The 27,512-nt window shown below is 43.6% G+C and overlaps 1 protein-coding gene across 2 annotated transcripts in view; it reads left to right on the top strand.

Moving 5' to 3' along the window:
* The window catches only part of egf (epidermal growth factor), a 103,518-nt gene extending 76,568 nt beyond the window's left edge, over positions 1 to 26,950 (top strand). Inside the window, exons 17-25 of one of the 2 annotated variants that reach the window (XR_005634429.1) lie at positions 1,178 to 1,297; positions 3,811 to 3,936; positions 6,340 to 6,462; positions 7,860 to 8,010; positions 10,528 to 10,692; positions 16,619 to 16,721; positions 25,380 to 25,482; positions 25,652 to 25,962; positions 26,115 to 26,950. Coding sequence is in view for 1 of the 2 variants with exons in the window: in XM_039759802.1 (XP_039615736.1) it covers positions 1,178 to 1,297; positions 3,811 to 3,936; positions 6,340 to 6,462; positions 7,860 to 8,010; positions 10,528 to 10,692; positions 16,619 to 16,721; positions 25,380 to 25,482; positions 25,652 to 25,836 (1,076 nt within the window). In the remaining variant the exon portion in view is untranslated. Of the gene's footprint in view, positions 1 to 1,177; positions 1,298 to 3,810; positions 3,937 to 6,339; positions 6,463 to 7,859; positions 8,011 to 10,527; positions 10,693 to 16,618; positions 16,722 to 25,379; positions 25,483 to 25,651 lie in introns of both variants that reach the window. The other variant, XM_039759802.1, reaches the window with a different exon arrangement.
* The last annotated feature ends 562 nt before the right edge of the window (positions 26,951 to 27,512 follow it).

The following is a 27,512-nucleotide window of genomic DNA, read 5'->3' as shown; positions in this document are numbered from 1 at the left end:
ATTTTCTTTTTCCCTTGTGGGAAATCATCACAAATGCACAAACCCCACTATGCTCACAGTCCTCTTCCTCTTCCTCTTCTTCTTCTTCTCCTTTATTATTGCCGCCTCCACTCCTCTCCTGCTAGCTCTGTCCTCTGCCGCCCGACTCCAGCTCCTCGAATGGAGTGAGGCGGCCCTTTTTATACACCACCCGGATGTGCTCCCTGATGGCCTTCCTGCAGTACTTCCTGGTGTGGCAGAAGTGCTGCAGTCCATGGCTCTGAAACCATCCAGGCGCCCCCACAGGGTTGAGCGTCCAAGCTCTGTGGCCCCCATGCAATCCAGGGGGCCTGTCCTCTTGCATCCCAGGGAAGATACTGCCCCTCTACCGGCCCTTCCCTTCTCCAGGCAAGGTCTATCACAATGGTTAATGGGATTCATCAGTTTATTAATTAATCAGATAATTGTGATAACGTTGAGCTAAAGCAACTCAAAGGAAAAACTAAGCAAAGTAAAGTTGTGTTTGGTTTGATGGCCTGTTTTTGGTTACAACATTTTAGCTGCAGTGTTAGTAAGAAAAATGAATGGATTGATTTGGTTACATTCTGACTCAGGTCTTCAGACTCTGAATTGTCGTTAATTTCCATGATGGTCCACTACCCATTTGCTGCACCTCTGTTCTATATATAAAATGCTTACTCTTTATCTCCGTCCTCTCAAATGTCGTTTTATACAAACGCTTCAGCCCACCTGGAGAAAGTGTCCCCTGTCTTCACTGCCGTGTTTGTTCAGGTTCCACCCGCTTGCCTCTCGTTGGCCATCAGGCTTTCAAACGTGATGTCAAGATGCATTGTGTAAAAACCTCCCGAGCAGGCCTCGTACCTCACTGTGTGGAGTCGTAAATGTTGAACATGTCTGATATTTATGATTTGGAGTCGGGGTGCCTTGGGCGGTCTTGTGAATAAGTCAACGAGGCCAAGATTAACTACTATGACATGTCTCACATTACAGGAATACATCTGGCGATGTCGGGTAAACTGGTGGTTACTCCAGCTTGACAAAGATGCCGGTGTTTGGGCTGTTCCTCTTTGGCTTGTGCTGATTCCTACTGAGAGATGCTCTGATATAAAGGACATCAGACCTTATTGTTAAAAGCAGAAAAGCAGAGCTAAAATAGTTTGTTGTTTCTTCTTTGTAGATGAAGGTGACGACTGTGCTGAACAAGAGTGCGACATTAATGCTCAGTGTGTCCTGACAGAAGGGGGCGCTGTTTGTCAATGTATAGAAGGATTTGCTGGCAATGGCAGCACCTGCAAAGGTAAGCTATCAGGGACAAGGGCACCACTAGAGTGTCCCAGACCAGACAGCCACATTGGCAGGTTGGCAGGGAACAAGCAACTCAGCTTGTCAGGTGTTGGCAGAGGACAGGAACATCTGTAGGTGCAATGGGGAAACAATTTACCTGAGGACACGGTGTACATGCAACAAGACCTCCTGATTGACCTATGGCAGCACAATGCCCATTTATTATCATCTGACTGGCAGCAGGAATGGAACTGTATGGACCCTTGAAGATGGGCCCTTTTTAAAAGGCTACTGATGACTCTGCTGGCTGGCCCTCTTGGTGTGGAGAGTTACTCCAGACTAAAGCCCTGGGCACTCTATCCATCCACCACCGGTCCCTTTCTTATCTATGCTGAGTATAAAATTAAGGAGAAAAAGCAGCTGCTACTGAATGATTGCTGAGCACCTCTGCTGGTGGAAGACTGAAATGCAAGTAGAAACTCCATTTACTGTAAACACTCGTTGGCAGGTTGAGAGACCCCACATAATCCAGTCTCAACTACTGGGGGACTCACCCCTGCACCTCTGAACCAAACTGAGCTGCTCACCCAGTTCAGTAAATGATTGGTAAATGAATATGTGGATAGTGTTAATGGTATGATGGCACAGTGCTTAGTATTGGTTTCCCACAAATCCAGCATTTTAGGTTCAAATCCCACACCAAGTCATTTTTCTCCCACTATTCTCTTTTTCCTCCCACATCACCACAGATGTGCATCTTAGGACTGTCAAATGTAAGTTGGCCCTCTGGGCATGTGTATGATTGTGCTCTGGATTGCACTGGCACACTGTCTAGCACTAGGTCCTGCCTTGTGCCCAATAGTGACAATATCTATGCTGGGGAGACATGGTGCCACAGTGGTTATCCCTGCTTCCTCACAGACCTAATGTCTTGGGTTCAAACCTGAAGTGTGCTCACTGTCTGTGTGGCTTCAGCATGCTGCCCTGTATCTGTGTGAGTTTTCCTACCATGTATGTAACCAAATATGGGCAGGTTAGGTGAACCAGCCTGGTATGGGTGGGTGTGTGAGAGTGAGGGGGCCCTCTGAAGGACTGGCATTCCATCCAGGGGTTAGCTCATGCTTTGCGTGCAGTGTATATATTAGATGCCTTTGGGATGCATGTGTAGTGATATAGTGACACAAAGTGAAAGGGGTGAGGAGGTCTCCAAATACCATCAGCTGTACCCCAAACTCAAAAAACGGGCCTCAAGGCCTGCACAGAACCAAAATGGGGCTCTGGCTCATGAAAGTCTAAAAATATTTCAAATACACAAAATGGACAAAAAAACAGCCTCAAGGGAGAGGATTATCAAAAACATTTGGTTTGGAATGAATAGAACAAAGTCCCTTTTATTTTAAAGAATGTATTTAAATAATTGAAAAAGACAATGGAGAAAGACAAAAAAGCAAAGAAGTCCACATCTACAATCCAGAAAACAGCAAAAAATGAGAAAGAAAAATCAAATAAACCCTTAGAATCTTTGAAAACAATACTAAGTATGAAAGACACTTGACCCTGATTGATGCATCTCTGCTCAGCTCATCTCCTCAACCTCTGTATAAAGTCGGAGCGTTTGTCCCTGAGAAGTGACATTATGGTGACTTACAGAATACAAGGAATGTACCCTTGAAGATCCTTAAACATAAGCCAAGGAACAACAACTAGCTGTAGCACAGTGGCATGTTAGCACAAAGATTATCTGTGCCCCCCTCATAGACCCCTTTCCGTGTGGCATTTGCCTGTTCCTCTGTTGCCTGTTTTCTTCTTGGTTCATAAGTTACCGCTCCACATTCCTGGGATGTCCTGATTATACAGTCTATTTTTTACATGCTAGTTCCTGGTCATATTGTTTATTTGAATTTTCTTATTTAATTTTGTTGACTGTGATGCCACTTTGGATTTTTATGGGTGCTGCCATTTTTCCCTTTTGTTTGCTAATCACTTCTTACATGACATGTGTCATCATCATCATCATCATCATGTTCCATCTGTAAAACACGGCACAACTGTTTGTGGTCTGTCCAAGTCTTGAGAAAAATCCTAGAATCTCACCTCACCACCATTTTGAACATTGACTTTTAATGACAGTTCTTTTGCTCTTGCTCTCTTCATCTTTAACTAAACTTCTTGATTTCTGCTTTATTTTTGAGACTTGATCATTTTTGAGTTGTTGGTAACAACTTCTCAGCGACCATTTCTGATTCTTTCCATCTCCTAGTCCCTGTTTATGGCTGTGTGGCCGCTTTCTTTCTTTTTTCTGCCAGTTCCTCTCAGCACTGTTTCAGATCTGCTGGTTAAGTTAATTGGGGTCCTAAGTGTGTGTGTGAGTGAGTGGGCTCAGTGATGGACTGGCACCCTGTCTAGCCCAATGCCATCTTAGCAGCCTCTGACTGTCCACAGCCCTGACTTGATTAAAGAGGGTTTGAGAAACTGATGTTGGGTTATATTGTGATGTGTTGAAACGTGTTCTTCTCTCCCCCACAGACATTGACGAATGCTACACTGGCATTGCCCTCTGTCAGCGGGGGATCGCAGTTTGCATTAATACAGAGGGAGGCTACATCTGCAAGTGCCATGCTGGATACACTGGGGATGGCATGAGCTGTCTGGGTAAGAAACTCTATGGAGAATCTCTGCCATAAAATGCACACGAGGAGTGAACGTCATAGTAATGTTGATATGCTGAGGGACGTCCCAGTATGACATAGCAGTTTTGGGGTATCACAAGTGGCAAGTATGCCCCTTACCAGAAGAACAGACTTTGCCAAGATGACTATCTGTGCTGTGCTGTTCTGCTCTCCCTGAAACACCCATCCATTACTAACTGGGAGCTGCTGGTAGTTCCAGTGTTGTCTCGGATTAGAGAAGGCGTTACATACACACAAAATGGGCCAAATGGTTGATACCAGCCGGGGTTGGGGTCCGTATGGAGTCCACAGGCTACTAAAGCAACTATCAGACTGCAGGTAAAAGGGACTCGGTTACATTTGTGGCTCCCATCCATTTTATTTTAGACCGTTGGAATTAATTTTGCAAGCGATTCAGTTACAATAAAAGCACATGCTAATATCAGTCCTGAATCTGCAAAAGTTATTTAAAAAAAAATCAATTTGTTAGACAAATGCAACCTTACCGACCTCCATGAGCAACAGCTACATGCTAGCTGGAAATTATTTATAGTGCAGAACCTCCACAAATTACTTGGCTCATGGTGGCTTCAGCTCCAAGAGTGGCATCAACACAGTAGAAACCTATGGGCACGTGAGAGGAGCCATGACTGGTGGGGACAAGGCGTTAATGCAAAAGAGAGACACGACAGTTTCAAAATGTCCAGGGGGTATCCAGTTCAGATGGACATTGTTTTCCGTTTCACTAGAAAGATTGAATCAATGTTATATGAATGAGAAAAAACAAATGTGCCATGCACACCATGAAGTGTTTGAAAGGCAGAGCTGAGTTTAACTCTTACATTCTATTGGCAGTTTGCAGTGATGGTGACAAAATAATTTCTTTATATATGTTATATAATTTCATCTTGTTTCTCCATAACTCTTCTTCATTTTTTCTTTCTGTTTAACCTTCTCCATCCAGCTTTGTCCCGCACCTCCTCCTCAGTCGCGCCTTTTTCCTTCCCAAACTTCTTTCACTTTATCCATGTATCTCCACCTTGGCCTCCTCACTTTGTCTCCTTCTGGACTTCCATTCCCATCCCTCTTTTGACCAACTGTTCCTTTCTGCTGCTCATCACATGTCCATACCACCTTTGCCTACTTCTCTGTACCTTCTAATACATCTCCCCCCCACTTTTATTGCACCTCTGATCGTCTCGTTTCTTATTCTTTCCCTTTTTTGTAACTCCACTCATCCATCTCCACATTCTCATTTCTTCCCCATCCAACTTCTTCTCCTGCGCTCCATTTGCTGGCCATGCCTCAGCTCCAGACATCATTGCTGGCCTTATCAGTGTCTTACCTTTAACCTTTGTCTTAATTCTTTGATGACACAACACTCCTGATACCGTCTTCCAATTGTTCAATCCACACTGCATTCTGTGGGTTATTTCTGCATCTAAATTTCCTTCTTTGGATGCAACTGATCCTCGATTTTTAAATAAAAAATCATTTATATATTGTGATAAGACAGCCCCCGGGTACAGACAGACAGACGCCGGATGTCCAAAAACACTCACTGTTTATTCTCACAAAATGTCCTGCACACAACACAGTGCACCAATCCGCCAATACACAGTCCCTTCTTTCCTTTGCTCTCCGTATTCCTTTCCACCTTTACTCCGCTCCTCCCAAGCTTCGTCTTCCTCCTCCCGTCTCCTGAATGGAGAAAGGCGGCCTCTTTTATAAGCACCCGGATGTGTTCCAGGTGCTCCTTGACGATCTTCCGACGACACTTCCTGGTGTGGCAGAAGTGCTGACATCCAGGGCTCCACAATCCAGTGGGGGCCCCCCTGTGGTGACCACGAGCCCCAATAGGGTTGAGCTTCTATGCTCCGTTCCTGTGGCCCTCATACAAACCAGGGCAGCTGCCCAGTCGTGGCTCAGGGGAGGTATAGTCCCTCTCCGGGTCCTTCCAGGTGTCCTGGCTGGGCATGGCCCCCAGCTGTCTGCTGAAATATATATTGTTATATATTCAGCTTAGGTCCCTGAAATGAAAGGAATAAAGTATAATAATTGGCTTTAAATAATTACCCACAATTCCTGATTACAGCATCCTTGCTAATGTATGCAAAGAAGGCAGCATCACCATCCAATCCAGTGTTTTTCCAGTAAGAGACTATGAGGCACTTTTTAGTTTGGCAGGACTGAATGTTGAAGAGCGAGATCAGTCAGGTCACAGGTGGATGGCATTTGTGTCGTTTTAACGTAAGGTTGTTTGAGAGATGCTTATACTTTGAATTGTGTCAGTGCATTCAGAGCCTAGAGTCACAGTCTCCTTCCAGCCCATGTTTGCCCCTCTCTAATGTCTGACTGGAGGTGAGCCCTCTGACTTGTCTTGCAGATATTGATGAATGCAGCCTGGGTGTCCACAACTGTCACCCACACGCCGATTGCACAAACACAGAAGGAAACTTCACCTGCACTTGTAGAAGTGGCTTCTCCGGATCAGGCCTTAGCTGTTTTGGTGAGTTTGATGTTCAATCCACTGGCTGACTTTCAAATTTTGGGAAATTAAATTATTACTTAAAACTTGATGTTTTATCCTGATGCTGCTTTGTTTTGCTTCATTTTCCATGTTTTAATGTAACCCAAGATGGTCCTAACTGCAGCCTGCAGTAGTGATGATGTCACTTACATAAGACCCACAGTGTCACGGGACACCCACAGTGTCACGGGACACCCACAACGTCAGTCATGAAACACCCTCTCATGTCAATCTTGACAACACATTTATACAATACCGTTTATTTTTGTAGAGCCTAAAATCACACAAGAAGTGCCGCAGGGGGCTTTAACAGACCCAGCCTTGACTCTCTAAGACAAAACACCCAAAAAAAACCCTAGTAGGGAAAATATGGAAGAAACCTCCGGAAAGGCAGTTCAAAGAGAGACCCCTTTCCAAAAATAAAAAAAATGGGTCAATACAATACACAATAGACAGAAGAGAACTGAAAGTCATCCTCAATACAATACAATAGTGCAATAGAAATATTACAAATACAGAGCAGAATTTAACAGATGATTTCACGTAATAGGGTTTGGAGTCCTGAAGACCTCTGCCATCAAGCTGCCTCCCCCTATCGGCCAATCCACAGCTGAGTCCGCGCTGGGCCAGCCAATCAGATGAAAGGACCCCTCTACCTGACGATTCCTACGATCCTCCATCAGAGATGACTTTACCTGAGGCAGGCAAAACCACTTGGAAGGTGGGCGGTGGCACCAAGTGGCACATTTGAGTACTGAGAAGAGATTTATGTCCCTTGGTTACTTGATAATCATTGTTATTTGAGTTAGATACTTCCCCCCACCCACAATCTTAATAATAACCACAGTGTAACCAGACATACCTTGTAACATCTACAGCTCGTTTCTGTTAATGCGTGATTGTTGTTTTGTGACTGATGTTGTGGCCGTTACATGATGTTATGGGCTGGTGGTTGTTATGTGACTCACGTCATAGGTATCGCAGACTGCAGTTACACTCTTGAGTGATGTTGGTAATAAACGCTTTACATTTTATGGAAGACTGTGTCCAGCAGGGGGCACCTTCTCACCCTGAATTCAAAGCTTTAAATGTGTCAGTCAAGGGAAATGGAGACCCAAATGTCCCTGCCTTCCTTAACACTTGGGAGAAAGGGAGATGCCACAAAGTGATCTGAGTGCCTCCATTACTACATGGCAGGGACTGAAGAGCCACTGCACTGAGACAGTCCTCGGACCATCTGAACATGACCACCCCACCACTGTATTACTTATTGACATTCAGTGCAGCTCCCGCAGAAATGGAGGTTCAGTCTCCACTCTAATTCTAAACATGTATTGATGCCACTGAGGTGACTTCACTTCATTTTTATCTTGTAGAATTTACAATCCCACCACCTCGGAATGTCTATGAAACGACACATCCATGGAATGACGAGCGACATCACAGCTGCCCGGCCTCACATGCTGAGTACTGCCTTCATGAAGGAGTCTGCTTCCATATTCCAGAAATTGAATCCTACGCCTGCAAGTAAGTCCATGTGGAGCAAACAAAAATGGCACAAGGCAAACCAAAACTGTAAAGAATAACTTCAGTTGTTAATCCAGATCATCACCTTCAGGGTTCATCTTCTGGCGTTTGATCCTGGGCACTGCAGTAGGGATGAACACACTGGGCTGTCCAGGGCTGGTGGCTGCACTCGGCCTTGTAAGCAGCAGCTGATGGATGTGTGTAGCTGTAGGAGACCCGTTTAGGGTATGAAGGGTGACAAGTGAGAGGAGGCCACCACACTGCAGTTGGACAAAGAGACTCAGCCATAGCAATGCTGCTGGGGACGGATGTTGGCATCCAAACACTTCCCTGGGCTCCCTGCCAGCCAGTGCAGTCAACAAAGAGGAAAGGCAAAGGGCCCAGACAGCAAGCCGGCTGTAAGGTGGGGCGAGGCTCAGGGCAAATAATAGGGGCAAACCTCATGCCACTCAGATTAAGGCAGAAGGAACATTTTTCCATTTAACAGGATGGCAAATTTTAAGCATCACAGCTTAAAATCTCATAACATCATGAAAGGTGCTTCATTCAACTCAGAGTGACGGGGCCAGAGTCCATCCAGGCGGCACCAAATGCAAGATTATCTATCTATCTATCTATCTATCTATCTATCTATCTATCTATCTATCTATCTATCTATCTATCTATCTATCTATCTATTATATAGCGCCTTTCATCCATCCATCTATCTATCTATCTATCTATCTATCATATAGTGCCTTTTATCTACGTACTTGTATATAGTGCATTTTACATCTCTCTGTCTATATGTTTATTATACAGTGCCTTTCATATCTATCCATCCATCTTTAATATAATGCCTTTCATCTATATGCAGTCTTTCACATCTTATTATATGTAATGCTATCTATCTATCATACAGTGCTTTCCATGTACTATATAGTGCCCTTCACATCTCTTTATTTATCTTTCAATATAGTGCCTCTCACATGTCTCTAATAGTAATAATGCATTTTATTTACAGTATATAGCACCTCTCCCATGCTCAAGGCTCTGTATGGGTCTTTATATATGTGCTATAGGGTCTTCCCTATATGTGTCTCTCTATCTACCTATCTGGGTTCAAGCTCACTCCATGATAGGCCCACAATGAAGTTTTCTCTATCAAGTGTGCTGTCCCCTAACCACCCCCTACTGATGTGACATTTAGTGACATCTCCCACTTCATGTAAATGTTTGTGTGCCACAGAGCATGATGGTACTGAAGCAGAATGTCAATGTCAAGTATTTTCAAATATTTATCAAACTTTGAAACAAAACAAAGCAGGCCAAGTGCTGCAGTTCCATCGTGTCAGCTGTGGCTTGAACTGAAATCCCACTCAGAGTTCAGTAGCCAATGGCTCTCGTTGTGTTTTTAGATTCTATCGACAAAGCATAAAAAAGACAGCACTATTTTCTCTATGAAAAAAGAAACACATTAGGTTTATGACAAATTTTGGTAGTTGAACCGATAAACCTTGGCCTGTGGTACAAACTTCAAAGTGATGAGCTGGTCAGTTACTGAAAGAAAAGCGGTCTCAAACCCTGAGAATGGCCAGCGTGCTAATCATCTGTCAGTTCCATGGAGATGGTTCACAGACACAGGGAGAACAACTACACTGCACACAGATTGGAAATGGGGATGGGAGACTGGTGCTGTGAGGCAGCAGTGGTAGCAATGGCACCAGTTTGTCTCCCTCTCATTTTGATGCCAGTTCATGACATTGATAATCCTGTGGCTTGATGTTAATCTAGCGAGTGGCGACATATTGCATGTTGATCAGCATCTGCAAGTCAGAATTAGACTGTCTTCTGTGTGCCTGACAATGAAGACCCCTAAAAACCAAGTATCATTTGTAGCATTTTAACCTGCACTAACAAGATTTACCACTGGGGGGCAGCCATACCTCATTAATGCTCTGCTGGTCTTTGTATTTTCACACTTCGCTGTTTATCAGCGCTCTGTGGATTGTCAAATCTGCTTAATCATTTTCAGGTCATGGCTTGGGCTCATTGCTTTTTTCCAGTAGCACAAGACGGGAAATGGCCCTGGAGGGGCACCAGCCCACCTAGACACTCACACCCACACAAGGCCATTTTATACTGGTCAGTTCAGTTAACCATCACATGACTGGGGAGGAGAGATGAAGACTGGAGTACTGGGATAAAAAACCCCACAGTCACAGGGAGAACAGGCAAAGTCCACACAGAAAGTGTCCAGGCCTGGGATTTGAGCCCAGGGTACTGAATCTCTGAGGTGGCAGTGTTCATTAATGTGCTGCATTTCTTTCTGTCAATATTAAGGTCTGCCACTAGAGGGCAGTCATGACATTTCTTTCCCTTCCAAGCGTCTGGTTTTACAGTTTTGTTAGTTCAATTAAAAAAAGAAAAAGAAAGAGCTCAGTTCAGAAGTGGACCTTAAGCCAAATTAACAGCAAATGCTTTAATTTCCTCTGCGTTGGTAATGTGAGCATCTAACATTGTTGTGTCCTGTGCCAGCTGTGTGACAGGTTACATGGGGGAGCGCTGCCAGTTCAGCGATCTGGAGTGGTGGGAACTGCAGCGTGAAGAGGAAGAGAAGAGGCGTAATCTCACCATCGCTGTCTGCATGATCATACTGGTCCTGGTGCTGACCGTTGGCGCCTGTGTGACGTATTGTAACAGGTAAGCCGTACGATGGGGCTGTGACATGAACCGAGTTCTCTCCATAATCTGAACATTTCAGGGCAGAGAGGAAAAGAAGTAATAAAACAGGCAATCGACACCTGCCCATACCAGTTGTACCCACATACGTTTCTCTATACAATAATCTAACTTCTGTATGGTCTTAACCCCCTTTATCCTGGGAAGGCCTGTCAGTCAGAGCCTTGGAGATGTGCCATAAATGTCTGCCCTCACTGTGCAGACCGTGGGTAGAAACACAAACTGCTTGCGCACCCTCTGTACTATGGCAGTGCTGCCCTCTGTGCCCGCAGTAGGTGCTGGCAAGATTCGGAGTTGTCATCAGACGAAGACTTTGTGTGGAATTCGCCATTCCTTGACTACATAACAAAGGTCCATCCATATTTCACAGCATCGAACATTCAAGTCCACCAGTGTTGGCCTTTGTCTTCTCCACTTTGACAAAATGGGCACACTGATTTGTGTTTAATTGCGCCCCCCCCATGCCCACTGCTTTGTTGTGCCAGAGCCGCACCTACATGCTCTTGGGTTCTTTTTTAGATCAAACGCCTGTTTCTCTAGTGTGGTGGATCACAAATTTGGCCCTGGGGACCCCCTGTGGCTGCAGGTTTTTGTTCCAAGCAGCTTCACAATCGGCGGTGATAATCGATAACGGCTGATCTCATCGAATGAGCTGCTCTTTTTTACTCTTCTCTCATTGTGCATTCAGTTAAACACAACAGTATGGTTTTTACTTTTAGAAGACATTTAGAAATATTTGGGTGTTTTTCTAAAACTTTAAATGCTTAACTCTTTTGTTGTTTTCTGTTATTATCCTCTTTCCTGTGTAGTTCATTTAACCCTAATGGTGACCATTAACAAGCAGCACAGCAGACACCCGGGATGATGAAAGAAGCAACGACTTTAGTGTCAGACCCGCAAATTAGTAAAATAATTGGTGAAATAACCAGCACACTGGAAAAGCAGGATGAAAATAATTTGAAAATACTCTTAAAGACTTAAAAAAACAAACAACCTGCATATATATTCACCATAAAACTGCTTATTACATTTTAATAACAATCTACCAAACGTAGATTGTAATTTCTACACTGACTCCAAAACACAGAAACTCGGAAATAATAACAACTCGCTCAATTAGGCTAAGAGTGCGATGAGAAATGGAAGTTGGTTAGAACAAAAACCTGCAGCCACAGGGGGATCCGCAGGACTGGGTCAGGGAATCACTGGCGTAGTGGACGGAGAAAAAGGAAGGGAACATCTGGGATATGTGAGGCAGGATGACCGACAGTTTAAGATGGATTGATGCAAAGCCATACGTGAACCGTACTGTACAGGTAAATGGACACAGTGATAGATATGAAAGGCACTATACACTAAATAGACAGATAGATAGATAGACAGATAAATAGGAAAGGTGGTGTTACTGGTGGTATATACTCAATAGAGAAGGCACTGCAGAAAACAGATAGGACATTCACTATGGATGGATCAGATGACAAACATGCTGGTGGATTGACAGACAGATAAGAGTCCTATAAGATGGATGGATGAAAGGTACTATATAATAGACAAGTGGATGGATAGATAGGAAGGGCACTATATAAAACAAAAGAGAGAGAGAGGGGACAGACACAGCAGATGAATGGATTGATAGAAAGGCAAAGAGCCACATGGATAGAGAGAGAGAGAGAGAGACAGACATGAAGGACTATGTATGGCTGAGAGAAAGCTAGATGAAAGGCACTATATAACAGACAGATACATCAGAAAGGTTCTATGAAGTAAACATAGATAGAAAGGCACTATATAAAAGAGACAGGACAGGTGTGGTGGTTGGATGGACAGGAAAATTAAAAGGTCAGTGTAAGAGCGAGATAAGAATGGTGGTGAATAACAGAGATATGAATGGCACTGTATGATGCAGTAGATACCAGATGAAAATGTCACTGCATGACTGACAGATAGATGGATAAGAAAGGCACTACATGATAGATTAGAGCACCAGGGAAAGGAGGGGCGGATGGATGGATAGACGGATGAGCAGCACCATATAATAGGTAACTGGATTGACAGATAGGAAAGGCACTATATAGAGCAGATTTGACGAGCACAGTGGACAGGTGAATTAACGGATAGATAGACAAAAAGACACATGGGTAGATAGATAAGAAATATTGTCTAAGACACAGACATGAAAGGACTATTGGTGGGTGGCAAGAAAGATAAATCAATAACAGTATATAATAGATTGATACTGTAAATAACTAGGAAAGGTACTATCAAAATAAACAGTTAATAAAAGGCACTATATAAAACAGATACTGTAGGATAGACGGTGGGTAGATGTATAGACTGATCAAAAGCTCTGTAGGAGACCGAGAGAGAGAAAGACACAGACAGGCATTATTATATCAGACAGATAACGGCATGAATGGATAGATGCATACACAGATAAAATGCACGATGTTGTTATCTCTATATATATATATATATATATATATATATATATATATATATATATATATATATATATATGTATGTATGTATGTATGTATGTATGTATGTATGTATGTGTGTGCGCGCACTGTGTCATCATTGAATTACATGTGCTGTAGGTCTTTTTTTTGTGAGATGAGTTTGATTGCTTTGGTCTGACAAGAGGAAAAAGGAAAAATATAAAAGGAGTTTTGTTGTTGCACTGACCAGCTGTCAGCGTCTCTGTCTTAGACATAAAATATATGATAGGTAACTAGATGGTTAAATTGGAAAGGCACTATATAAAAGATGAATGAGAGGCGCTACATTGTAGAGCGAGATCAGACGAGCGAGCACTGTATGAATGAGCGCTCTCCTCTGACCAGTAGTGTGTCCACTTGTCCTCATCCACAGGCTCATGCCAGTAGTGCAGTGATGCCCACACTCAATGGTATTTGGCATTTTGTGGCAGAACACCACCCTTGTCACTGTGCTTCAGACTGAGACAGAGCAAGAGCCCACTGGCTTGGAGGGCACACTAATCAAAGTGAGGAAAACTTTTGGAGTTTGGACAATCTGTGCAAAGAGGCATTCACCCCTGAAGACATTAGTTTGTTGCACTGCATGCCAAGGCCTAGACCTGGCACCTTACAGTGGTTTACTTTCTGCCATTTTTGCACCCCTTCTGTTCCCCATCCATCCACCATGTTATATAAAGTTGGCCCCGATGTTGTTTTATTCTGCAGGGTCTTCATCATTTGGTAGCGGGCCATTAGGATTGACTCGGCCATCTTGCCTTTCTTCTGCTCACTGGGTCACCTTGAAGTGTGGTGGGCTTTACTTTTTGAGTTAACCTCTGGAATGCTTTTTATCGATTTGTACCATCCAAGTGTCATGTGGTCACAGTCGCCATTTATTTAAACGGGATAGCATCCATTAAGAAGAAACAACTAATAAAGTGAAAAGTAGAAGCAGCTTGTGAGGCCGCCATTTAAAAGGTGCAACACCGCTACCCGGGGGGATACTGAGGGTGGGGGATGGGGGTGCCACACGCGTTTTTAAATGGAGTATGTAAGGGCTCACCTCAGAAGCTGGCAAACAGAGCACAGATGAGTAGTTTGTGAGCCTTCAAACTCTATTTTCGCGTGTTGTTTAACTAAATGATTCCCTGTACAAATGTTTCTGCCATCCCGTCACACTGCAGTGCCTCGGCTCTTTTGACTTACAAAGCAGCAGCGATCAATGCGAGACCCTCGCTTCCTTGTGGAAGTGTGCGCTTTCAATTACATGCTTGGCTTGGCTTGTACTACAGCAATTACGCCTCTAAGTAGGTCATTTTGGCGGCGAGAAATGGAGCCACTGGTCTATAACCTTATTTGGCCGCGCAGTACTTACTGATATATTTGTGGCAAATTGCCTGTCTCACTCGACTGCTGGACTGAGGTGGCCGCTCCATTTTTTGATTTTCTTCCCTTAATTGATCCACTGCTTTGTATCGGGATGCATGAGCAATCAAAGCCACAGAGGGGCGACAACAGCGTTGTCATCCAGGCTGATTCATGGTGTCCTCTTGCTGTGGTCCTTTCTGTCACAGTCCCTTTTGACAGTCTCTCTCTCTCTCTCAGGGTCTATCTTATGTCTGCAATCTAGTCCCTTGCTCTATTAGGGTCTGTACCTCTTCTTTGTCCATTTGGCCCCCTCCTTGTAATTCTTGTCTTATTAGAGATTGTCAAGTCTGAACTGCTCCCATATTCAGCTCCAAAATGCTCGAGTGACACTTCTGCCTTCTTTGGCTGCTCGGTTCTTTCCATCTTACAGTGGACCTACTTTAGGAGACCACCTCCATTCAGCCCTCTTTTTATTGAGCTTGAGGGCCCCAAGCAATTACTTAGCTGATGTATACCATGAAACAGCTCTGACTCTATTGTTCACCTCCTTTTGTTGTTTTCTACTACAGTGGTTGTGAAAAAGTATTTGCTCTTCTTTAAAACCTCAATTTTATTTATTTTATACCAGTGTTTCCTTATCTGAGGGATCCAGTGCAGTTTGGCAATAGGACAAAGTATGGAGTGAAAGAGACAATCGTCAATCTGCTAGTCAGTGCTGGCAGCACTGTGATGGTGACGGCTCTTGATTTCAACAGCACCTTCAATACCATCCAGCCATCCCTGTTCTTTTTATACAGGTGGACGAGTGTCCTGGATGATAGACTGTCTGTACATCTCACACACACACACACACGCCACGTTACCTCAGGAGGGCTCTTCCCCAATTGACAAGTGTCTTTTTCTCACAGACTCCACTCCTTTTGGTAACATCTCCATCTCTCTCTCCCTATCTTTCATTCTTGCTCTCTCTCTCTCTTTCTCTCTCTCTATCTTTCATTCTTGCTTTCTCTCTCCCAGGCTCCACCCCTTCTGACAGCAGCTCTCTCTCTCCCTATCTTTCATTCTTGCTCTCTCTCTCTCTTTCTCTCTCTCTATCTTTCATTCTTGCTTTCCCTCTCCCAGGCTCCGCCCCTTCTAACAGCAGCTCTCTCTCTCTCTCTCTGTCTCTCTCCCTATCTTTCATTCTTGCTCTCTCTCTCTCACCAGGCTCCGCCCCTTCTGACAGCAGCTCTCTCTCTTTCTGTGTCCCTCACCAGAATTTTCTTGTTCAAAATGGCACTGCTCTGATGGTTAAATCCCTTAACACTTGTTATTTTCTCCTGGTCACAGTTGTTCACTGTGTCATTCAGGACTGACCAATATAACGACACAGTTGAATGAATCTGTGATTTCAATAAGTAACTGGCTTGTGGTGTCCTTTACCACTTGGCACCCTTGTCCACCCAAGCCCTCTCTTCTTGAGCTTTAAGTTTATATGTTTACTTCATGGCTCTCTTTCCATGTTGAGGGTTCTGTAGGCAGAAAACAAGCCAAAGGTGAAATTATCTGGGCAGCATTTCATTTTGACGTCTGCAGATGAGTCCATCACTGAGCTGGCGTATTACATCTGTGGTTGGTCCCTGTCTACCACCATCACTGCTGGATGATGTTCCGGCTTTGTGATGGATAGAATGTGTCCAGAGAATGGATGTAGTATTTCTGTCATCCTGGAAAGAAAGTCTCTTTCTTTCCTTTCATTCATTCTATCACAAGACAGTCCAGAATGTTAGGAAAAAAGATGTTAACAGAATGGTGCAAAACAAAACTCGGCTGTTTTAAGGCAACGTGTATACTGCGCAGTGGGATGTTAAACCACAAGCTCCTGATCTCTTCCCTTCTTTCCAGATTATGACAGGTGCACTTGACAGGGGGCTCTAACCCTAATTTGTCAGTTTGGGTTAGTGGAGAGCTCCTTTGTGGGAGCAGTTCCAGCCTTTTAAAGCATTTTAGCACTTTATTTATTACTTTATTTATTAAATAATTAATTAATTTTCCAATTTCAGACAAAAGGAATATCCAGTGAAGAATCCCTGTACTGATGAAATGAGCGAGGGGAGCAGCAGCGTGGACAGTGTCACCGGGACATCCGGCAGCAGCGCCAAGCGGGTAATTAAATGGAGTGACAGGCGGGTGCCCCAGTTCGGCCTGCCAGAGGGCGGCTGTTGGGCTCCACAGAGCTGTGTGTCTTTCTTGTTTGATTTGATGTAACATTTTCAGTCCTCAACCTCTTATACCCAAAGTTAGGAGGCAGGCAGATTCAGACTAAAATGAACTTGAAGACATTCACTGCACTTGTCCCAGGGTGCCACACTGCCCTGTTAATTAGCACTTGGGGTGGCTTTTCCAATTTTTGCACAAATAACAGGACAAGGCCTGAGCTAATATCAAAAGAAGTGACCATCTGCATGCTTTTCCTAATGCTGACCAGAGTTGATGGTGACACATTAGTGGGATCAAGTGACATTTCCCAGTTACAAAGTCGTGTAACACATTACCATGTACTGCTACAGTCATATCACAGTTACTGACCGCAGTACGATATCATGACTCCTGTTACACATACTCTATGTCTCTAGGCTAACGTGATTTAATGCCCTGAAGACAGGCAGTCCATCCAGGAGTCACGTGTGGCTACCCGATCAACGTCTCTGGCCCAACTTGCACTGTACATGCGCAGGTGTAAAGGACGTTTATTGTCCAGGCCTTCCAGGTTCTTGACATTTAACAACATTACACAAGCATTTGTGTTTTTTTGGAATTCTATTGAGGTTAGTTTTATATTTATTAAGAAAATAGATTTCAAACCATCTTAGAAGGGTAACCCAGCTAAGTAATCAACGTGTAGACCTCAGCATTTACGTTTGCAGTGCACCATCTATTAGAATACATTTAGTTTTGTTATCCAGCCATCCGTCCATTTTCCAACCCGCTGAATCCGAACACAGGGTCACGGGGGTCTGCTGGAGCCAATCCCAGCCAACACAGGGCACAAAGCAGAAACCAATCCCGGGCAGGGCGCCAACCCACTGCAGGGCACACACACATCCACACACCAAGCACACACTAGGGCCAATTTAGAATCGCCAATCCACATAACCTGCTTGTCTTTGGAGTGTGAAAGGAAACTGGAGGACCTGGAGGAAACCCACACAGACACGGGGAGAACATTCAAACTCCACACAGGGAGAACCCAGGAAGCGAAGCCAGAGAGGTCTCCTAACTGCGAGGCAGCCGCGCTACCCACTGCGCCACCGTGCCACACCCACGTTCATGTAGTAATAAAAGGAATTGCATTTGTCATTCCACAAACATCCACAGTAATAAAATGCATCATTACAAAGGTTTGTGATGTTCCCATCTGTTGGAAGAGCAAATGCAATAAATATGTTTCTGTTATATGCCATTTGGTTTGGGATTCGTAAAAGCCTTGTTAATTTTTGTGACGCACTATCTGTTGGAATGGCAAATGCAAAACATTTTACTGTATTGCTATAAATGTTGGCTGTGCACCATCTGTTGGAATGACACAGCCATAACTACCAGATGGACACAGAGCTACAAAGCCACACAGACACTTCTCCTTTTACTAAGGTGGATTAAGGCTTCAGTTTTACTTTGAAAGAAAACAGCTTTTCCGTTTTACAGTGCATTGACAGGAGAGCAACAGACAGAATTCAAATATTTTAGCAAAATTAAACATTCTATTTGTTACTGATAATATACAGCCTCTAGATTAAGGAATTGAAATTTACAGAGGCAACAAAGGTATTCGATACCCAATCAGATAAAAGCACCATAAGCCTTGTATGTCAAAACATGTGGCGCCGTATCCCAGCAAGCATTCTGATTTTTTTTTTTTCTTTCACATCTCTTTAATGTTCTAGTGAAAATGGAGGAGACCTCTGTGTCCTCAAAAGTAACCTCAATCTCTGCCTCACTTGTTAGTGAATATAAGATAGGAAATGACAAAATGTTATTGAGCACCATGTGCCTTGTTGATGGTGCAAAGCCACAGCGATGACAAAGGGACAGGGCCACATGCATGTTGTTTGTGCAGGTCACTTGTCCGCCGTCTCTTCTCTTAAGAGACCTCGTCCTTTTAATACACGTAGTGTCAACCTTTACATGTTCTAGAACTCTGTGACGGCCAGTGGGATGTGCTGGGCCATTCACGTCATCGAATCAACAAGCTGATTAAGAAGGCCACCTAAGTTATGGGACATGTTCTGAACCCGCTGGAGGTCATAGTGGAGCAGGATATACAGACAGACTGAAAGCCACTATGAACTGCGCTGCATGGCCTCTCTGTGACACAAGTTTTGAGGGTTTTCATTGAACGAATTCTTCAGCACAGCAGGGAGTCCAGGAAACCGTAATGGGGCTCCTTCACAACGACTGCAATACGCCAGCGTGACGCCTCACGGGGACTGCGATGGCTCGTTTTATCTTCAGCCAAGTCTCCAGTTATCTTTCTGTTTAGTCATTCTGGTGTGTCAGAAGTCTCTTCTATGTTTAATGGTTCAGATTTATTTTATATTATTTGAAATAAGGGCCTCTGTGTTTGAAATGGCTTTCCAGTTGGTCCAGATTTGAGTGGCTTTAGTGGGCAGCGTCAAAGTCAGGTAATGAGTACCAGATGTACTTTATACAAGAAGTGACGAGTAAAGTAGGCCCGTGTGCGCCGTGCTCGTCCTTCATTTGTTACTAAGACCGCAGAATCCTTTTTGGTTTTGAAGTTTTGCTTTGGGTCTTTTCACTCTTTGTTCTGTGAATGAGCCACAGATTACGAAGACTAAACTAAATGCCTTTTTGACGGCTCAAACTGGTCCACAGAGTCTGTTGTCGACTGGCGTGATGCTAACCCCTCTGTCAACGGGGCTGTTGATTGTATTGGTGTGACTTTTGCTATGCCGATTGTTTGACGGGATTGGCGTTTGGTTACATTTTGTCAGGTTTGCCGCTTTACTGCCACAGTGTTGCGGTTTCGGGTTTGTGTAAGCCCTGTGGAGCTGACGAGTAGTGACGGGAAGTTTACTGCAATTTCTACTACGATCAAAGGAATAGGCCAAGATTTTCAAAATCGTAATGTGACTGATTACCTTAGCGGCATTGCATACAACTTTGAGTTTTAAACAATGATTCTGTTAAATTGTTTTATTTTATTTTACTAGGGGGCAAAGCCCCCTGCTCACTTCGCTTACCAACCCCCCCGCCTTCATTACACGTTAGCCACTTCACGTCTCTGTCACTCACGTGTGTGGATTCCACTTTCACCAATCAACAAATCTTTTATTTCTCATGGATACGCCTCTTCATTGGGAAGAAACGCTATTTTTCCCTGATAGCCACACGAATTAGACGATCCACAAGTCACCGATTTAGAGTTTAAAGCCAAACAATATCTCCATACTTCAGTCATATCACTTATGTCCATATATTCGATCTCTTTTCGCTTTTACCATTTCGTTAGTATCACATTGAACGTTGATTCCGTGTTTGGAATTACATCGTGACAACACAACGTATAACTGGCCGTGAGTGAATATCGTTTCTTTCTTTCTCCAAGAACTGCGTCTGACAATAGCATTAACACAAATAAGGAATGATTGAACCGTGTGCGTGGTTATGTGGGCGCAACTCTTCCAAATCTCTTTGCATAAAGTCTTGTCTTGCAGGGCTTGAAATTTTCTCTCGCGGGATTTCACTTTCACCAGACAACAAATCTTTTAATTCTCACGGATACGCCTCTTCATTGGGAAGTAACACTACTTTTCCGTTATGGCAGCACGAATTAGACGATCTACAAGTCTCCGAATTAAAGTTTAAATCTGAACAATATTTTCAATCTCTTTTCACTGTTCCGTTAGTTCACCGAGTAACAATTTCCATTTGTTTGCGCTAATGCGATCTTTACTTTCATTTTTTTGAGACTTTTGAATTTTCATACTTTCATTATCTCTAACCTGCTCTGCATGTGTTAACCGCACCAACATTTTTGAATTTTTTATGACGTTCTACTTTGTCACATACTCTTTGTTTTTTATTTCCGGCCCCAGGCCTGGCTACATCTCTTGGCACAAAGTCTCGTCTCGCGGGACGTGAAAGTGTCTCTCTGAGAAAGTCATGTCTCGTCTCCTTCCAAAATTTTTTTTATAATAGTGAAAAATATTAAATTAATTTGTTCTGACTATGGAGATAACGGTGACTTTAACATATACAGTCATGTGAAAACATTAGGACACCCTTTGAAAGCATGTGGTTTTTGTAACATTTTTAATAAATGGTTATTTCATCTCCGTTTCAACAATACAGAGAGATTAAAGTAATCCAACTAAACAAAGAAAACTGAAGAAAAGTCTTTTCAAGATCTTCTGTAAATGTCATTCTACAAAAATGCCTATTCTAACTGAGGAAAAAGATAGGACACCCTTGCCCCTAATAGCGAGTGTTACCTCCTTTGGCTGAAATAACTGCAGTGAGACGGTTCTTGTAGCCATCTACCAGTCTTCGACATCGGTCTGAGGAAATTTTACCCCACTCCTCAATGCAGAACTTTTTCAGCTGTGAGATGTTTGAGGGTTTCTTGCACGTACAGCCCTTTTCAAGTCACCCCACAGCATCTCAATGGGATTCAAATCTGGACTTTGACTTGGCCATTCCAGGACTCTCCATTTCTTCTTTTCAGCCAATCTTTGGTTGATTTACTAGTATGTTTTGGGTCATTGTCATGTTGCATGGTCCAGTTCCGCTTCAGCTTTAATTTTCTAACTGATGGTCTCACATGTTCTTCAAGCACCTTCTGATACACAGTAGAATTCATCGTGGATTCTATGATGGTGAGCTGACCAGGTCCTGCTGCAGCAAAGCAGCCCCAAACCATGACACTTCCACCTCCATGCTTCACAGTTGGTATGAGGTTCTTTTCTTGGAATGCTGTGTTTGGTTTACACCAAACATGTCCTCTGCTGTTGTGTCCAAATAATTCAATTTTGGACTCATCTGTCCAAAGAACATTATTCCAGAAGTCCTGGTCTTTGTCAACTTTATCTCTGGCAAATGTCAGTCTGGCCTCGATGTTTCTCTTGGAAAGCAAAGGTTTCCTCCTTGCACACCTCCCATGCAAGTTAAACTTGTACAGTCTCTTTCTGATTGTAGAGGCATGTACTTCTACATCAACAGTAGCCAGAGCCTGCTGTAGTTCTCGAGATGACACTTTAGGGTTTTGGAGACCTCTTTTAGCATCTTGCGGTCTGCTCTTGGGGTGAACTTGCTGGGGCGACCAGTCCTGGGCATGTTGGCAGTTGTTTTGAAAGCCCTCCACTTGTAGACTATCTTCCGGACAGTGGAATGGCTGATTTCAAAATCTTTTGAGATCTTTTAAATCCCTTCCCAGACTCATAGGCTGCTACAATCTTTTTCTGAAGTCCTCTGACAGCTCTTTTGTTCTCACCATGGTGCTCACTCTCACTTCAACAGTCAGGAGCACACCAAACTAAATGTCTGAGGTTTAAATAGGGCAAGCCTCATTCAACATGCAGAGTAACGATCTACTAATTATGTGCACCTGGTGTGATATACCTGTGTGAGATCTGAGCCAATTTAAGAGGGAATACATGTGAGGGTGTCCTATCTTTTCCTCAGTTAGAATAGGCATTTTTGTAGAATGACATTTACAGAAGATCTTGAAAAGACTTTTCTTCAGTTTTCTTTGTTTAGTTGGATTACTTTAATCTCTGTATTGTTGAAACGGAGATGAAATAACCATTTATTAAAAATGTTACAAAAACCACATGCTTTCAAAGGGTGTCCTAATGTTTTCACATGACTGTAGCTGGTGTGATTGGCCTGGAGACTAGATCGAAAATGGGACTGTAATTTTTATTGAAACTCTGATATATTATTCAAAACATTATATGACATAATAATCATCTTAATTAGCACTACTTTAATATATTTCATATACTATCTGTTAACCTTAAAATTCCAGGTATATTTTTAAGATTAATTGTATTTCACATGTTTGGTTCATTTTTTTTTGGCAATTTTAACATGTGCATTTATTAAAGCAAAATAAATGAGAAGATATAAAAAAATTAGGTGCATTATTTAGATTTCTGTAACCTACTCAATATCTACGGGGGCAAATTGTGGAAGGCAAAATGTGGTGGGGGGTGAAACGTGAGGGGCAACATTTCCGTAAACCATTAGCAACGCAGCAAGTTTTGTTTGTCAGTTTATGAAATTATTTTTACATATAATTCCACAATTGCAAAAAGCAACATTCTCTAAAATTATTTTAAGTTTGGGGTAGAAAGAAAGGAATATTTCTTCTTAAGGGTCACACCTCCCTGCTCTACCTGTCTGCACATTCATGCCCAGCAGTTTTGCCAAGTCCACTCCATAAACCCAACCAGACCCCCGGGTCAGAGCGTCGCACTCGCCACTCGGAGCGTTCAGACTCTTTAAAGTCTCATTCATGTGCGGATATTGGAATTAGCATCGCATGCTTTACTCTTGTGTGAAATGGACTCCGCTGTCAGGCTGAGTCCTTATGAGCTACATACATGTGACATGGCGGAGTGGTGGCTCTGAGGCTAGGGATCTGCACTGGCAATCGGAAGGTTGCCAGTTCAAATCCCGTAAATGCCAATAGGGACTCTGCCCTGTTGGGCCCTTGAGCGAGGCCCTTAACCTGCAATTGCTGAGCACTTTGAGTACCGAGAAAAGCGCTATATAAATGCAAAGAATTATTATTATGTGTAGCACTGCCATATTAGTTTGCATATGGTTTGTTTTTTTCTCTTTATGTAAAATCCCGTTGCGGCACGGTAGCATAAGATGAGAAGGTTAGATAGAGAGGACCTTTTGGGAGGTACGGAGCTGTCATTGCAATTTCTGGGAGTGCCATGGAAACGGATGCACTATTTTTAAATAGGGGCACGAAAAGGCAGGAAGAGAAGGAAGGAAGGGAAGACAGCCCGCGTTTTTAAGAAGGAGGGAAAAGACCCATCTGAGTCCAGGAGAAAGATTGTTTTCGGGGAGCACCACAAGTCCAGTGCAGTCTGGGGTGGCCACATCGAAGATTCCGGATACCCTGAGGGAAGTGAACCTTACCGGTGAAAGGGATCGGAAGCAGTGTGAGCCGGAAATCTTTTATTCTGGGATTGGCATGTCTAAGAAACTGAACTATGGGGAAATAGGAGAATCGGAAAAAGACTAAATTGAATGGACGGTGGGGAATATTCTTGATACAATTTTATGCCTTGTGTTTATTGTATATATTGGAAGTGGAGGAGTTTTGGGAGATTGTAGAAAATGTATTAATTCCATTTTTTTTTTGTTGCATCTTTTCTCTGTGTGGTTTGATAAATATCGCCTCTATTATTATAAGTCATCTTTCTGCGCTATGGGAAGGGGCTGAAGACCGTTTGGGGTTGACCTGCAATCATCAGTACAGTTTTCACTGTAAACTTTGTGAAGTGTAGCAGATAAAAATCGTTACACACTTATGATGTGACGGCACTGTTAGTACTTGACCTCCCCTTCAGTTTTCATTTCTTTCTAAATGTTAAAAGGATAAGTAGATGGAAAGGCACTATAAGGTAGATAGATAGATAGATGGATAGATGAGGCACTATATGATAGATAGATGGATGCCACTTTATTTGTCCTCTGGGGGAAATTCAGTGCAAGAGCCAGATCTTTTAACTTAATGGTAAATTTACTGTAGTTTTGAACTTGATTATAATGTTATGTTAAGCACAGATAATGGACGATTCAGTTGAACCCCCTATAATTTAAAGTTAATGGAATGTTCTTTGTGTTAACTGTGTGGCAATAGAAGAGCACTTAGACTGAAGTTAGACAGCTAGAGAGAAACACAGATCAGCGTTAAGGGCGGATTGTGCTCTGACCATATATACGTAAATGAGATAACAGATGGAAACCTTAAGAAATGTAACCTGGATGCTTATCATAAACAAGACATTTTCCTTTTTCCTTATTTTATGGGTCATCTGTTTACTTTGAATTTTACTGAAATATTTAAAATGTTTACACTTGGACTGTGGAGTTTCGTGTACAAGTCCTACTGGTGCTGCCGTGCCTTTCTGGTATCTGCACTTGAACTATTTTGAACTATTTGGAAACCCTCAACAAATACGGCTACCTTTTGAATGTTTACAGAACCTCAAGAAACACAAGAAATATAAATACATAAATATGACGAGCAACAAAGCATCTCTCAGATACCTCCACATACCTCCAAGTTACTGTGTCAAAAAGAGGATGTGCAGCATTGCTCATGATGGCCATCTGTTTTGTCTTCATTCTCTCCTCCATGACTATCTCCAGCAGGTCCAGAGAGCATTCCATAAATGAGCCTACCATTTTAATAAGATTGTTGATTTGGTGGACCTCTCATGATGTGAAGTCAGAAATCTAAAGAATAAAATATAGACGTGATAAGGAGTTGTGTCTCCCAGTGTCCGTTTCCTCCAGCTAACCCCCAAAATATGTCTCTCTACAGCCTGGAGCTTCTACCCTGGAGCTCCAGGTAGGTGGGGCTGACCCCAATGGGCCGTCCAGGTAGGTGGGGCTGACCCCAATGGGCCGTCCAGGTAGGTGGGGCTGACCCCAATGGGCCGTCCAGGTAGGTGGGGCTGACCCCAATGGGCCGTCCAGATAGGTGGGGCTGACCCCAATGGGCTGTCCAGGTGGTCTGTCTTTGAACGGTTCCTGATTTCGATGTTTTGTCACTCGCAGGTCTTTCTCGTACTGGAACAGGACCCAAGAGGAGAAGTTGGTCTTATTCAAGTGCTCGGCTACAATCACAAGCCAGTTTGCCACAGCTGCTCTTCAAAAGCTGGTAGGTGCTATGATCTGAGCGTTACTTAATGTCAGACTCCTCTTTTTTCTATTTGTATTGATGGCTGAGAGGGTTTTCATCTCATGATTTCATGGGGAGTGGTGTTGTTTTCCTCCTGGATTTCTTTGCCTTGCCTTGTGCTTATTAAAGTCTTTTTTATTCCTGCCAGGTAAAGGTGCCCCATTGGAGGAAGTGTCCAGGTTGCCCCATGAGGGAGATGATCTGGTGCTGCCATGTCAATGGACAGATGGCCGCCATCTTGAGCCCAACATTACCGCTCTCCTCCTGAAAGCAGATGGAGGGCTGATTCACCTGGAAGGCGGTGGCCTACGAAAAGACCCAGTGCCAGTCTGAGAGTCTGACGTGGACCTTTGTGACGTGAGCAGTTTCTGAGAGGACAGCGCTAGTTAGACAATTAAACCTGTCTGCGTCACAATGGCGAGGCCCTCTTAAAAGTCCTGGCCACCATCCTACTGAGAGGTGACCTCATGTCTGCTGACCCCTTGGTCTTTAGTGTAACCTACTAGAATAATCTCATAAAGGTCATCTTGTTTTTTGTATTGTGTCACATGACCGCTTAGATCGTAGTCCTCGTCATTGCTCCACCGACCTCCTTTTTCCTTTCTCTCTAGTGTGGATTAGTCTGTTGCCCCACAATGCCTGCTTCTCCCACTTCTTAGAGCTCACAAAGCTGCCTGCCTGTTCTTCGTATTCCAGTGTACAGAAGGGTCATGGATGACGGAAACGAAGGCCTTGCTGAGCTCCGCCTGTTACATCATAACCAGAAGACCATGGGCACGACGTCCTAAAGAGGAACTGTGCAAGTCAAGTGACAGTGGGGAGGAATTCGTCCACAGCGCTGCCTGAGGCCATCTTTATTTTACTGTTAATGCTTGTGCCCACCTGCTCAGGACATTTCTGCCTGATAGCAACAGAAGGTGTGTGTGGGCCTTCACCGCCTGATTATCCTGGATGTTCTGCACACTTGTATTTCTTTGTGTGACGTTTCGAGTGAACGAAGCTAGCAGGCCACAAAATGGCCTTTGGTGACAATTTAATAAGTGTTGACTTTATGCTGATGTTGCCTCCTCACTCTTGATGACTTTTGTCGCCGATGATTTTTTGATGGCCACTTCCTGACAACATTGGGTGTGAGACCCCCCTCCGTGTCGGGATGCCAGTTCAATTTCAGCTCATTGTTGTCTAAAGGTCTTCACCAAGTGTCAAGTTTACAGGTGACACATAAGTGACATAATGTACTCCTGTAACGATGAAGAGTAAGAGAAGCCGATGTTAATGCAGCGATGCTACAAGTTTCTGATGGATTAACACTTCGAAGAGCCGGCATGCAGCGTTCACTGGGATTCTTGTTTTTCTTGTTTTTTAGTACAGTCAGTTGTTTGAAGGCTCTCTGTGAAAGACACGATTTAAAATAAAGTTTGATCGATTGTCGTGGTCTATGATAACACCTCCGCTAACCTGCGTTGATAATGACAAACGTGTGCTGAGCTTTTTCAGGTAACGAAGATGGAAGTTTGGACTTGAGGGCAGAGCAACTCGCCAGTCGTGTGGTGTCGGGCCATGCAGTCCCCGTAGGAGTGGGCTGGGGGGCTTTTCATCTTACTTGAAACTAACAGACTGAACGATACGGTTAGTAGAGGGTTACACTGCTGACATCTCATTGTCCTCATGAAGAACGTCTACTAAGGACAGGAAGCCACAACACGCTGAAACAGACCCGCTGCAGGCTGGCAAAGACAACCCACGTGTGGAGTCTGCGCCAAGGGAGGCAGGACTGGAGGAAGATGAGCGTGGCTTCAAAGTTGGAGGATGGAAAGTCGATAACCTGCGCCAGGATGATGACGCCACCCTGACTGGAGAAAATGAAGATGGTCTGCAAGGCCCCATAACAAAAGTCAAAGAGCATGGTGAAAAAATAATGAGGTTAAAATTAAATATAAAGAAGACCAAAGTTCTGACAGGAGGTAGAAGAGCCAGCCTGGGGGACGACGCCTGCCTTTTAGGACCCA

The sequence above is a fragment of the Polypterus senegalus genome, chromosome 7 (assembly GCF_016835505.1).
Source record: "Polypterus senegalus isolate Bchr_013 chromosome 7, ASM1683550v1, whole genome shotgun sequence".
Lineage (NCBI taxonomy): Eukaryota > Metazoa > Chordata > Cladistia > Polypteriformes > Polypteridae > Polypterus > Polypterus senegalus.
The sequence above is the reverse complement of the archived record's forward strand: the minus strand, read 5'-3'. Positions and strand labels throughout refer to the sequence as shown.